Below are 14,392 nucleotides of genomic sequence, written 5' to 3'. Positions count from 1 at the left end.
AGTAAATCCCATTGAACTCAATAAGCATACAAATGATCAATCCATTCTCAGCAAACTTGCACAGGATCCCATTTCTTACCTCTTGGATTAAACAGCAGAGAAATTCACTAATAGGCAAAAAAAACCCTTGTGGTTTAAGAAAGTACCCATAGCCAACATAAATTTCTATCAAACTTTAAAAAGCAGGAAAATTGGGCAGCTGTAGTGAATGCACCAGGGGAGCAGGAGACCTGACCTCCTCTCTGAGATACTATACTGCCCTACAAAAATGCAAACACAATTTGGGTTGGTCTTTCACAGTCCAATCCACTTCCTGTGTAGCTTGGAACAATTTGGTAACATGTACTTCTTAAACCTCAAGGGTTTTTTTTTTTGCTGATACAGTACCCATGAGATAGGGCTAGACCAAACTTTGAGTGAATTTCTTCATTTCTTGGTTTGCCTACCTATCTCATTTATATCCTATCCTTCCTATGATATCAGGACGGTGACATGGAGGTAGGCTTTTTCACTGGTGGTACCAAATAGAATACATTCCCTGCTGAAATACAAGAAGCCATCTGTATTGGCATTTGCCAGATTTTGAAGACACACCTGTTTACACAGGCATTCTTTTGATGTCTCAACCTGAGTCTTCTGTTTAATTTTGTGTTTTAATGACATTGTTTTATTACATATTTTATTGTGGGTATTAATGTTATTATTTTATTGTGTATTTTAATTACGGATGCTTATATTTTAATGGCTGTGTAATTGGGTTATTATTATTGTAAACACCTTAGAAGTATATTTTGACATTAAGCAGCATATAAATTAAATAATGATTTGTTCAGCATCTTATCCTCACAGCAGGGTACGCTGACAAATAGTGACTGCCCCATTGTCATCCCATGAATTTCAATTGTGTTCACATTTTTGCTCATTCATTAAGTTCAGGTCTAGCCAATGCTACACCATTTTCCTTGGTTTTTAGTTTATGAGAAAGTATGTTTTATATTTCTGTTATTAAGTATAGATGCTCTAGCATTCTCTTACAATTTAACACACCTACAGTTAATTTGAGATCATGGGATTCTTAGGAATAGATTGTAAATGAGTCTATCAAAGAGATCTGATTATGAAATAAACAGGAGTTACAGAAAGTTATTTCGTAGGTTGTGTGTGCGTGTTTGTGCGCATGTGCGTGCGGGCTTGCAAGCACATGCACACTGGAGATTCCAATAAGCTCAATAAATGAAGCAAGAAAGAAGAGCTGTGAAATGATCCATTTGCTTGATGCCTAGGCTTAAAAGTAAAACTGGGGTGGCGGTGGTGATATGAAGCCCTTGGGCGGCTTAAATGTGTCCAACAAGTGCTTGTGCTGTGTTTCAGATAATGGCTTAACTTTGACTAACGGGAGAGAGGAAAGTTAGAATTACACAAGGATATTTTTGTCGAACTGTTTTGCTAAAATGGAATATTGGGCCTATGCAGAGTTCTAATGTTTTCGTACTAATGTTCCCCATAAAATATTTGGTTTGGGGAACAAAAATAACTTTCTTCTTAATGTCTCTCTTCACTTCTTCTGTGGCACTTATTACCACACAGCATATTGTTTCCATTAACGTCATTGCTCTTGCAGTGTCTAGATGTAGTTGAACAGCCTGATTCTGCAGGCTAGAATTGTTGACAGGCACCAGTTCCATTTGCCTATTATACCCTTGAGCAGGGCAGGCTAACCTCAGCCTTGCATGGCTATTTTTTAAAATACAATCCCAGTGGTCCATCTACTTGTGCTAAATTTACAAAACAGGTGTGCATACTCAGAATTTCTTTACTGTTGTTAACAAGAAACAACTAAGGTAGCTGGTGTGGTGTAGTGGCTGAGAGACTGAGCTATGAATCAGGATGTCCCCAGTTTGAATCTCGCCTTTGTCATAAATTCACTAGGTGGCATTAGCCAAGCCGCACTCTCTCAGCTTTAATCCACTGTCTGCAATATTGTTGTAAGATTTACAGCTAGATAATGTGTATGAAATACTCTGTATACATTTTAAATGTATATTTTTACTACTTCTAATAATACGTGTTTAATCATCCTGATTCTTCTCTCTTAAGAACACTAGTGTCATGCTGGATCAAATTAGTCCACTGAGTCCAAAACTCTTTGCAAGATCCCCAAACCAGCAGGCAGTAGGGGGAAGGGTTACATGTCAGCCACAGGGCATCTGCTTTGTATACAGAAGGTCCCAGGTTCAATTCCCCAAAATCTCCAGATAGGGCTGGGAAGGTCCCTTGTCTGAAACCCTGGAGAGCCATTGCTAGTTAGTGTAGAGTTGTAGACAACACCGAACTATATTGACGGAGCTATCTGTATAAAGCAGCTACCTATGTTCACTTAAGTAGCAGAAATTGGCTCATGGTCTACCAGTGGAATACATTCTATCTTCTGCCCATCCTTATCTTAAAAAATGGTATGCCTAGCATTCTGTATGCCCTGTTTTGTCTTCTCTACTGCAAATAGTAAAATGCCCAGTCACAACAGAATGTTCTGAAAGTAGCACTGTGAAATTGAATAGTACCTGAATAGGTAGCATTTTAACATGCTGAGTGGCCACCATGCTGTTCACCGTGAAGGCCAGGTGTCTGTGTTCTCTTTCTTTCTCTGTTTTAGATATATCAAAGTATTGTAGCAATTTCTCTTAAGTTAGACAGTTTATAACACTGCATCAAATCAAACCATGGCCTATTAATTTTATTTAAGAATATTGTTACTTGAAAACAACACTTGTAGTCCAAAAAGTAGATGATTGTTCAATTTCAGTTATGAGCAGCTATGCCAACCTAAGCTGTCTTTGATAACATTAAGAGAAACACCGAAACACATCTAGCTATTCACAAGTAGCAAAGGCATCTTAATCAGCATGAGGGTGCAGGAAGAGCTGGCCTCTCCTTTATCCAAGGCTACACCATTCAAGATGTAGAGCCACCCTTGAATGCTGTGATGCCGTCTTATTGTGCAGTGGGTATACAGCCCAGCTGTTGTATCAAAAACTACTTCTTTTGGTACAGTATTGTATACTTTTAACCACAAGCTTTCTCACTGATTTTGCACAGTGCAGAGCATCAGGAAGGCTGCAACCAGACATGAATGATGCAGCCTTGGTTATGGTGGACTATTCTCTTGCTTGAGGTGGGTGGGTAGGTGGAAAAGCAACATAATAGGAGAAATACCTTTTTTTTCATGAAAAGCTTACAAGTGGTCTTTTTTTACAGCAGAAAAATCAAGTATCGGCTAAAGCCTTTGACCCAAGTAAGATTTCAGCTTCTAACCATATTGGAAAATAATTTAAATCAGCTGTAAATCAGGATATTTTCCCAGCTCATGTCTTAAAGCATCCTAAACACTGAATACTGTCAGATCTCATTGAACCATGAAGAAGGTGTTCAGAAATGCTTGCTAGACTGAGCCTTATCTCCTTGGTAACCCACTTGCTCTATATTATGTGATGTCATTGGTATCTTTGAAAGCAGGCTGTGTTATTTTGTGCCTCCCCCCATTTCTAACACATACACAATCTTTGCGAAGTTCCTTGAATTTTCAGAAAGAAGTGTTAAAACGCTCTATCCTTTTGGGAACACAATACTAAAAGATGTAGCATGATGTAAGGATGAAATTATGCCCTTGCCAGAATCTGGAGTGGCCACAGGCCCCACTTCTTTATTTGAGGTTCCACACTTATTCTTGAAATTAATGAGGTAGATATGTGCAATACAGATTGTGCCCATTGCATACTGAGGGACTCCCCTGTAGTCCATGCTAGGTATTCTCTTGCCTTTCTATGGTCTAGCAAGACTCCAGTATTTTTCATTTTTCTGAGGTTCCCCTCTCTCTTGTTCTGAGACCTCCAATGCACTAAAGACATGGCTATATTGTTGCCTCCCTTGTTCCCCACTAACCATGGAACGTGCACAGAGAGGCCTACTCCTCCTCTGGAGTTTTGGAAGAGTGGAATGGATTCATTCCCCTTTTTGCACTAAAACTTTGCAGGGCAGAACCTGATGCATTAATCATTTTCTGTAATAAAGATTACGCTTCAGTGTAAGTGTAGCTGTGAATGTACATAGGAAACAACCTTATGCTGAGTCAGGCTATTGGTCCATCTAGTTCAGAATTATCTACACTGACTGGCAGCAGTCTCCAGGGTTTCAGACAGAAGTCTTTTTGCAGTCTACCTAGAGATGTTATGGATTGTACCTGGGAGGATGCGCTGCTACTGAGCTATTTGTTCCAGACTCACTGCAGCATAGGAAACTGCCTTATATTGTGTAAGAGTATTGTCCGTCTGCTGGGTTTCAGATAGGAGTCTTTCCAGCCCTACCTGAAGATACCAGGCTTTGAATCTGTGATGTTTTTCAAGCAAATGCTCCACCACTGCTCCACAACTGAGCTATACGCCTTCCCAACTACTCTTCTGTAATGTAATAAGTACTTCTCTTCGCAATTGCTATTTGTGTATCTCATCTTGGTCTAAAGCAAGCAATGTTTTCCCTAATGACAGTTTAGCTAATTAGTCTGCAAAGGCAACCAACACTTAGAGCAGTACAATGCATAAGAGTTTGCCTAAACAAATTATATATTTTGTTACATCTTCTAATCTCTCCCCCCCCCCGGTGATTATAGGGCAAGCCACATTGAACTGGATACCATAAGAAAGTTAACTAGTCATTAATCTTGTAATAGACTAAGGAATTAGCACGTCTACATTTAGTTAAAACTTAAAAGCTGCTGAAAATAAACTGAAACAATTTTGCCTGAATAATATAGACAGAATGTAAATAAGCTAGCAAGCAGAAGTGCTAAAAAGCATAGATTATAAAAATGTTCAATATCATTTTTAACAGTACAATATCATTTGGGGGAGATGAACTGAATCAGGACCAGAACTTTAGGGAAGAGGTTAAACTTTGCCCTCCCTGCCATTTTCCCACTGAAAATTGTTCCCCAAGCTTCTGTTTTTCCTATGGCAAGAAAGCCTGGCAAAAACCCGCTGGCAAATAGCAGCTTTGGGAAAGCACTTTTCATACAGAAACTGCTCAGGAGAAAAAAAAGGCTAACCTCTTTCCCTAACACTGCGGTTCTGATCAGATTTGGCTCCTATAGTATATATTTCGTTTACTTTAGCAATGCTTCCAGAGCGATTTACAAAAACAAAGATAAATTACAAAAATCAAGCTGAAATATAAAAATATAGCATGCTAAAATAACTCCTATACCCACAAAAGACTAGTGGTTTAGTGCCAATTTCTATATAAAGCAATTGCCTTCAGGAATTCTTAACTGTGTATTGCTTGGAAAAGGTCGGGACAGTGTCACAAATAATGAGTGGGTGGCCAAGCAGTGGCCCAAACAGGTGAAATCTGTGACACTCATAAACAGTGTGTCTGATGATTTAAAACATTTCCATCTGAAAACATTAAGGCAGATCAGTGGTGGAAAAAACTATGGGCTCTTTCTAGGAGGAAGGGTGGGATATAAATTTAATAAATAAATAAATATTAAAAAGCAGAGTTTAAAATAATAACCAAAGAGCTCCTAAAAAACACTTAAAACAGTTTCCAAGAAATTTAAACCATTACACCAAAAGACTGCACAAAAAGGAAAGTGTTCCAATGTGGTTAAAGTCCATTAGAGAGATTAGCAAGGCCAGCTCCCCTTAGGAGGGAATGCTAAATCTAGGTGATCCTGTCCCTTTTCCCAGCCAGATGTATTTGAGACGTTGTTGGGATACATAAGAGGGCCTCTGTCAAAGATAATCAAAACAGGCAATTAACTACACTCAGGATAATGCACAATCAGGCCTGCATTCTAGCCTCCTTCTCAGTTCTGTACTGCTAACAGAAGCAGCTCCTGAGCCATAACCCTGGACCCATCCCTGCTCTAGATGCTGTAGTTTCCTGCAGATTGTACCTTGAATCAAATGTATATATTTAGTTACAAGACTTATATGAAAAGTAAAATCTTTTGAAATGGGTTTTAGTTTGTCCCTAAAGGTTAGTGTGTTCACATGGACCTAATAACTGTTAATAGTTGAAAGTGCAGCTGTGTTTGAGATCATTGTAGACGCTTGCCAGTGGGGAAAAGACTTGGATAAAAATTCCCATTTGACAGGAGAAAGGGTAGAAAGAAAATAGACAACTTTAGTATGCCAGGAAAGTTGCGTTGGATGTCTTCTTTTTACACACCCTTTGAAAAACCATATGAGCATCTCAAGCTACTACAGGATATAATAAAACAATATAGCTTGCTTATTTATTTATTTTCTGCCCTTCCTCCAGAAGGAGCCCAGGGTGGCAAACAAGAACACTTAAAGGCACTTTAAAACATCTTAAAAACAAAACATCTTTAAAAACATATTGAAACAAAACATCTTTTAAAAACACCTTAAAAAGCAATTCTAGCACAGACACAAACTGAGATAAGGTCTCTACTTAAAAGGCTTGTTGAAAGAGGAAGGTCTTCTATAGGCACTGAAAAGATAATGGAGATGGCAGCTGTCTAATATTTAAGGGGAGTTCCATAGGGTCAGTGCCACAACAATAAAGGTCCACTATATGTATATACCTGAAGAATAGTGAGGTAATAAAAGACACTTTATTACTAGAGTTTAATAAAATGCTGTTAAGCCTCCCCCTCCACTTCCTGTATTATATGAAGCCTATCACCTGAACCTACTAAAAGCTAATTTTCAGTGAATCACTGAGAGTTTGACTGTTCACCCACATGAAATTAGCATTGGCTGTATCCCAGGACACGTGTTTAGGACTTATACATTGATTTTTTTTCCTAAGAAGGGGGATCCAAAATGGAGCAGTCCACCATCACCACCCTCCACTGGCTGTCCTACTTTCACCACTGGATTATAAGATGCAGTGCCAGAGTAAGATGGCTGTAGACACTGGGGGGAGGGGCAGCAATGGCAACCCCAGCCATTCCCATTCTCCTGAGCTAGCACTCTAACGGCTTATTGCTGTCCTTGGCTAGGTGGTTCATATTGTTTTCTTCTAATGTACCACTGACAGGACTGTTAGGCAACAAACCCTGACTGAGTGGGCAGGCAGAGGCATCCAGTCCAGGCCACACATTCCAATAAGTAGCAGAGATGCATATGCCTTGCTCTGATCATGTGACACACATTGCCACCATGCATTGCAGCATTTGTTTCAATAAGCAGGGGCCAGGCGGAGCAGTTAGTAAGCAATGGCTAGGTGTTTGGCAACTGAGCTGTGTGTGGCATGCAGCCTGCCCTGTGCTCCTTAGCTAATCTGCATTCAGGTATGGTTGTGGATGCTGTCCTGTTACTCATGTTAAAGTAGATTCAGCTGCCAGTTTGCCCAAAGGGGAGGGAGGACATCTTCTTGTTCTATGTCTTGCACAATCCCTGTTCATACTAAAACAAATGCTTGCATGTGTGTTTGGCTAGTGGATATACTACACATTGGGTGATGCATCTACCTACTGACTGTTAAATTGCATACGTTTATAGTTTTTACGGGGTCCAAAGAATTTATCTTGCTTAAGTTGCAGCCCTCAGTATTATGTGATGTTGTGCTAATCTAAAATATCCATGTGTTATACCATATAGTCAATGTTTTGTGCTTTTAAAAAAGTGTGCCCTGACTATATGAAATTCATGAATTGTAAAAACAAAATTTTAGCTACAGGAATTGGCAGTGGTGCTTATCAAAAATATGCAGCCTGATTCTTGGTGTTGCTTGGGAATTCTAAGAGACCAAAAATCAGTCAGTGTAGTTTTGAAAAGTTCAGTCCACCACCGTGATTCAAAATGACTTCTAATCATGGGCAAACATAGACCAAAACCTGATCCTTGATCTCAGGAACCATAATGAAGATTGGAGTTCCATGATCCCAAAAGGCCCTAGATTCCCCTGCTCAGACTCACTGCCCATTGACGTAGCCTGCTGCTTTGTAACATTTGCTTTAGGGAGCACCCGGTCCTTCTCTGAATAGGATTTCTTCAGCAGGAGCATGATAGTTATATCTTAAGACCCAAATCACTGCAGTTTTGAAAGGTTAAGTCTGCCATCTTGATTCAGAATGCTATCCATTCATCTTCAGAGTTAGACCAAAACCTGCTCCTCAGTCTCAAGAACCATCATGTCAAATTTGGTGACTGTCTGTCATATTATTCAAAAGTGGCACCTGATGGTTTCCAAGCATAGACCAAAACCCACTCCTTGATCTCAGGAACCATCATGCCAAATTTGGTGATTATATCTTCAGAGGTGTCTGAATCAGTGCAATTTGGATTGGTTCAGTCTGCCATCTTGATTCAGAAATGGTGTCCAATGGTTTCCAAACATAGAAGAAAACCTGATAGTGATCTCAGGAACCATGATGACCAAATTCGGTGATGATATCTTACAAAGTGTCCAAATGCATAGAGAACAGATGGACAAACAGACAGACAATTCTTGAAATATGTAGTAGATTTAAAACAAATCAGTTCAGAAAGCATATTTTTAAAAGCTGCTTCTGTCATAATGCTTTAATATATTAAGGCACAATTATAGTTAGTGTGACTTTTCCACGAGTAATTCCATAAAAATTAATTCTGGTGCTCACAAGAATCTGGTTATCGCTGTTGTAAGGATTGCTAACATAATGTATGTGAACTACTTTGTTTGAGTTGTGCTATGTAGATTTTATATAAATGTATTATTAATAATAAGAGTTAAATACCTTCCTTGCCATGGCATCCTCCTCTCTTTACAAGAATAAGTAGTCGGTCTCATAGATAAATGTGGGGAATGAAGTTTTCCACAAGCACTGAAACTTGTCTTTTCAGGTAGTTCTAAAAAGCTTTTAAGCAATCCTTTTCATAGAATCATGGAGTGGGCGAGGACCAAAAGGTCATGTTTTGCTTTGTTTTATCTTCTGAGGTTTGTTCAAGTGGCTCAGCTGCATTTTGGGCAGGTGTCCTCTACGAGAGTTGCTAATGCATTGATCATCATCAAAGCATTTTTCTCCCAATGGAGCTTCTATCAATGTCAAATGCGTTTATGTTCAGTCAGAGTCTACTTTTTTGAAATAATTCACAATGTTTTCAGCTCTAAATGTTTCCAGAAGTGTATGTAGGAAGCCTCTGAGGGCCAAGTCCTCCATGCCCTTGATCAACAATTGCCATTGACTTCAGAGAAAGCTTCAAATGCATACTGCTATTTTTGTTATTATGCAGGTTTTTTGATAATTGGTGTGAAAGAATGAAATGTATTAGAATGGCTCTGTAGAGAATAAGCTGAAGCTTTTGAATATGGCAGTTTATATCTTTCTCTTATTTTCTACAAACTATAGACTCAGACAGCTACAGCAACTTCAGTTTCTATGAGACTGGAAGGGACAGGAAGGGAAGGGCATGTAAATGTCCCCAGTTTGCTTAAGGAACTGCTAGAAGTTTTAAGTAACACCATAATGTTATGGGGAGCTTAATCTATTTGGACTAGTGATAGGAAATAAAGGCTTTAGGTGTTGCAAAACAGCTTTAGCTGTTGCAGTTCCCTGTGTTGCCCCAAATAGAAGATGCTTTGTTGTTGTTATGTGCCTTCAAGTCAATTACGACTTAAGGCGACCCTATGAATCAGCGACCTCCAAGAGCATCTGTTCTTCCCCAGTAGCTCGGTGAGTGCCCTCTGACCTGGGGGTCTCATCTTCCAGCACTATCTTGTGTTGCATTTTGGATACTCTGTTCATAGGGTTTTTGAATAAACCATAGTGGATTTCCAATAATATTTTGGAAGTTTATTCTTTAACTATAGCATCATTTGGGTCTTTGTATGCTACATGAACAACTTCTGCAAGAACACAAAGAACTATTTTCATGCTGAGCTCTTGGATTTAACAATTTTGCACAATATAAACATGTTGCTTTTCAGATCTATTTTTATAATGAGGAACTTTTTAAAGCAAAGGAGAAAAAAGAGCATGGTGAACTCTCACACCGTTCAGTGCTTGGAATGTGGAAAGAGTTAAAGCCCCCAAAAAAGAGAGAAGCAGAGCATCTATGGGCCAAACTAGAAATTATGCTAATTACATGAATGCAATTCATGTGCACATTTTTTTGTCAAGTAAATAGCAGCTTCTTTCTGTTCCTGCAGCGGTCTGACAAAAATTGCCTCTCCAAAGGTAATGTTTCCATTTCAGGAGAAGCTTCCAGGAATAGAAAGACCTCCCCTCTCCTCCTCCACTGTCCCAAGGCTGCTCAGGCTTCCTGAAGGTTGCTGTTTATGTAACAAGAACAATACATGTTAATTGTAGCTGCACAATTAGCGTCATGTTTAGTTTGAGCCTACATATCCCGGCAAACCACATTTGGGAGCTGCCACAACTGTAGACTTAAGTAGCTTAGGGCTGGCCCAAGTGAGATTACTTTTTGTTACCCTCACTTTACACGAAAAGGTTGTTTGCAACTCATAATTAAACAATAGGATTTCAAAATTTGGCCAAGAGTGGATACATGATGTCAACCACTTCTCATTTCCAGACCTGAAGCACAGTTCTTGGCCATGCGCATACCTCTGTGTCCCAACAGTTATTCTGGAGCAGTTTCGCCTCCCCTCCTTTTGATTCCCCACATCTGCAGCAGTACCTATAGCTCTGTTTCCTTTCCACTTTGCTTTCAAAACTCCCCATTAACTAAAGTGTCATATGCTGCACCACCTCACTGCTGTCCCTAAAATTCTGGTGCCCCAAGCAACTGCTTGGAACAGCCTTGTAACCAAGTCCAAATTAAATATTTCAGTTTTGTGTGCTGGGCTGTTATAGTCATTTTTACATATGTTGTAATCTGAGATGTGGAGAGTTTGGAAGAGGCAACCATAAGTACTCTAAGCATTTGTGGAGCACTTTTGACATCATGATTTTTAGAACAACCCTGTGAAGCAGATGGGTATTATCCCCATATTGCTGATGTGTACTGAGACTGGGACGTTTGCCTGAGGCCCACCTGACCAATTAATGGCAGAAGCAAGATTTGAACGGTGGACACTCAGATTTGCAGCTCATTCTAGTTTGTTCAGGTATTATGCCTCAACAGAGATTCCTGTCATGAGTAAGAAACACTGTGTGTGCCATCTCCACCTGCTCCAACTTTCCTGTGTTGTGTAGGAAGCTCTGAAGGAAGTTTCTATGTGTTTGGTTGAACGTTCTTAGAAACTGTCTTCAGACCTTCCAGTTCAGTGTGGGGAGATTAGAGTGGAGCAGGATGGGGATGGCACACGTGCCCTATGCCTGATACTTTTATTAGAATTCTCTGTTTAGGTATAATGCCTGAAAATAACTTCTCTTAGGCTGCAGTCCTAAAAACACTTACTTGGGGGTAAGCCTCATTGAACTCATTGAGCCTTACTTCTGAGTAAACATGCACAGCATTGTCCAATTAATCACTATGCTACACCAGTTAACTTGTAATTATACAGCCACCAGAGTGGCTTTGAAAATCCCAAATTAAAAATGGCTTGGGCTGAGTGAAGAGTCTTATAGCAGTTTTCAAGTGATGCTAATGGTGCTGTGTAGACCATTCACAAGATGTTAAAACTGAAATTTCAAAGAGTTCTGTTGACAAACTTTATTTTCCTTTCTTTCTCTTAGGTTACATATTTGGGTAAAGTTTCCACAACAGGGATGCAGTTTTTGTCAGGTTGTACGGAGACACCAGTCATTGAGTTGTGGAAGAAGCATACTCTTGCCAGAGAGGACGTCTTCCCAGCTAATGCCCTTCTGGAAATCCGCCCCTTCCAAGTTTGGCTTCATCAACTGGACCTCAAAGGAGAGGCCACTGTCCACATGGACACCTTCCAAGTTGCACGTATTGCTTACTGCACTGCCGACCACAATGTCAGCCCAAACATTTTTGCTTGGGTTTATCGGGAGATCAATGATGATTTGTCCTACCAAATGGACTGTCATGCTGTAGAGTGCGAGAGCAAGTTAGAGGCCAAGAAGTTGGCTCATGCCATGATGGAGGCCTTTAAGAAGACTTTCCATAGCATGAAGAGTGATGGTCGGATCCACAGGAATAGCTCATCTGAAGAAATGTCTCACGAATTGGAATCTGATGATGGCTGACTTAAACTCATTACTGATTAAGCAAAAGCAGAAAATGGCCCTGGGAATAGAAGCATATAGATGAATAAGCAACAGATCAATTTGGGAGTGATGAGGTTCCCAACACTTGACTGATTAGTTTTTCAAAATAAAGAAGCAATTCAGTAAATTCCCTAAAATATATGCATCTTTATAATAATTGCATCACATTGAAATCTGCTGCTGCTGTTTAAAAATGTGACAAAGTTTTGTTCTTGTGTTTCCATTTTACCTTCAAAAACACCTTCCAGCCTCATTTTGGCCCTTATAGTTCAAGCTCATAAAGATGATAAATTATTTCAGTTTATTTGTTGAAGTCAATGGAATAATTCTAATGACAGAATCCTCTAGGATTTGTTGCTAGGGTGTGATGCAGTTGCAAATGGGATTTCTTTCTAGAGAGAGAATACAGTTTGGTGGCCTACTGCTAATCCTGTTGACCACCTCCAGGCTGAAGTAGCTACCTGCAGTCTTTAGATTCATAGCCTGAAAGTCTACATTAACTCACATTTCACAGTTTGAATATTCAGATGCTTATATTTACATTATAATCATATGTTATATTTTATTTTATTCATTTTACCTTTTTTTAAATGTACCTGCAGCCACTCATCTTCCACTTAACCCTATAGTTTTAAAATACAAACTGCAGGGATACCAAAAGGTGGGGCGAGGGGCTGGGAAATGTGATTGTGAACAGTTTGTGAAAGCCTGAGATGATCAAACCACTGCTGAAGATTGAGAGAGATTTTAATTTGGTAATTATTGATATAATTCAGTATTTAAGCGGTATATAAATAGCTTAAAAATAAAGACCCTGGATAGTTACTAGTTGAGCTGTGACACATGCTTTCCCTCAGTTCTGTCATTGTATTTGTTCCACAGCAATCCTGCCATCAGCTTTGTCTGTTTTCACACACACACACACACACACACACGGTAGTACTTGCTGTCAAATGCCAGGTTTGATCACAGGGTGTCTTGCAGTGGAAAGTCATGGACCCTTTGGGGTCAGGTTTGAAAGCAGAGTATTTGCTGTGATTCAAAACCTCATGCTAATGTTTCCTGAACCCTTTTCTGGTCACAGATGAAAAGGTTCATAACTTAAATTTGTTGTATTTTTAAAAAATACTTAAAGGTCAAGTGCTAATTAATAGGTTGCAGGCAATGCTGCTCCTTTATTCATACAGTCTTGTTCATAAAATGTGGTAATGTTAGGGGCACGAGGGCACCTTACAGAAGCCTTAAGAGAAAGCTAATCAAAGCAGACAGCTCTAGAAGTTTGCTCCATTGTGTGTGAATATGTACACTTTGTATGTTTGTATGATTGTGTGTATGTGTGTATGTGTGCGATCAGTGTTACAGCATGAGGATTGATCATGAGAACATACTGAGGACTTGCACTTCTTGAAAATAATATGCTTATTGCTTTCCAATGTATGTAAACTATTCTGCAAGGTAAAGGCATTCATACTTTAATAAAAAAGGTTTGAATTAAAGATCAATAATATTAAGCTCTATGATTTTACATGAACATCCCTGTTTTGTTTCAAATACTATGTTCCACTTTTAATATGCCATTTTAAAATGGTAATTAAGCTAATTCGGAGTTGTGCTACAGCATATTAATGGAGATTAATATGACTTAAAATAACTTTCTTTCTAGCTAATTGCAATAGATATCTTGTCATTTGCCATTAAACATTAAATCTTGAATTATTGCATTTTAAAATGATCTGGTATGGATGGATACTAGTTTATAATTTACCTTTTTTCCTGCTTTCAAGGTCCTAATTTGGCATTCAGAGCGCTATGAATTGGAGAGAGTGTCTCACTACCACTTCCTGTAAGGTTTGTAGGAAGTGGTAATGAGATACTCTTTCTAATTCATAGACCTCTGAGAGAGGCTGTCCCTCTCCCTCCTTCTCTCCACCATATTTCCTGCCACCGTCCTTCTCAAACTGCTGACTGGGAGGGGTGATCTCTCTGAAGATGTATATTCAGATATTGAGCTGGTTCACACATCACATTAAATCATAGTTTATTTTAAACTATGATTTAATATGAATATTGTGCTGATCCACACTGCTGAAAAGTTCCTAAGTTGCACCCTCCCCCAACAAGCTTCCTGGTTATGGTTTCTTCGAGGGAAACAAACCACAAGCTCTGGTTTACGCATAATGCAAAGCTAGCCTCTGGCTTGTTTATTCCTTGGTGTGGCAGCAATATCTCCGCTGGAGAGAGGGAGCA

At 39.3% G+C, this 14,392-nt stretch overlaps 1 protein-coding gene across 3 annotated transcripts in view; it reads left to right on the top strand.

Moving 5' to 3' along the window:
* The window catches only part of PID1 (phosphotyrosine interaction domain containing 1), a 160,341-nt gene extending 146,700 nt beyond the window's left edge, over positions 1-13,641 (top strand). For all 3 annotated transcript variants that reach the window (XM_061636865.1, XM_061636866.1, XM_061636864.1), the window contains one exon: positions 11,648-13,641. In XM_061636865.1, coding sequence (XP_061492849.1) covers positions 11,648-12,124 — 477 coding nt within the window. In that variant the 3' untranslated portion in view covers positions 12,125-13,641. The remainder of the gene's footprint in view (positions 1-11,647) is intronic.
* The last annotated feature ends 751 nt before the right edge of the window (positions 13,642-14,392 follow it).

The sequence above is a fragment of the Rhineura floridana genome, chromosome 7 (assembly GCF_030035675.1).
Source record: "Rhineura floridana isolate rRhiFlo1 chromosome 7, rRhiFlo1.hap2, whole genome shotgun sequence".
Lineage (NCBI taxonomy): Eukaryota > Metazoa > Chordata > Lepidosauria > Squamata > Rhineuridae > Rhineura > Rhineura floridana.
The sequence above is the reverse complement of the archived record's forward strand: the minus strand, read 5'-3'. Positions and strand labels throughout refer to the sequence as shown.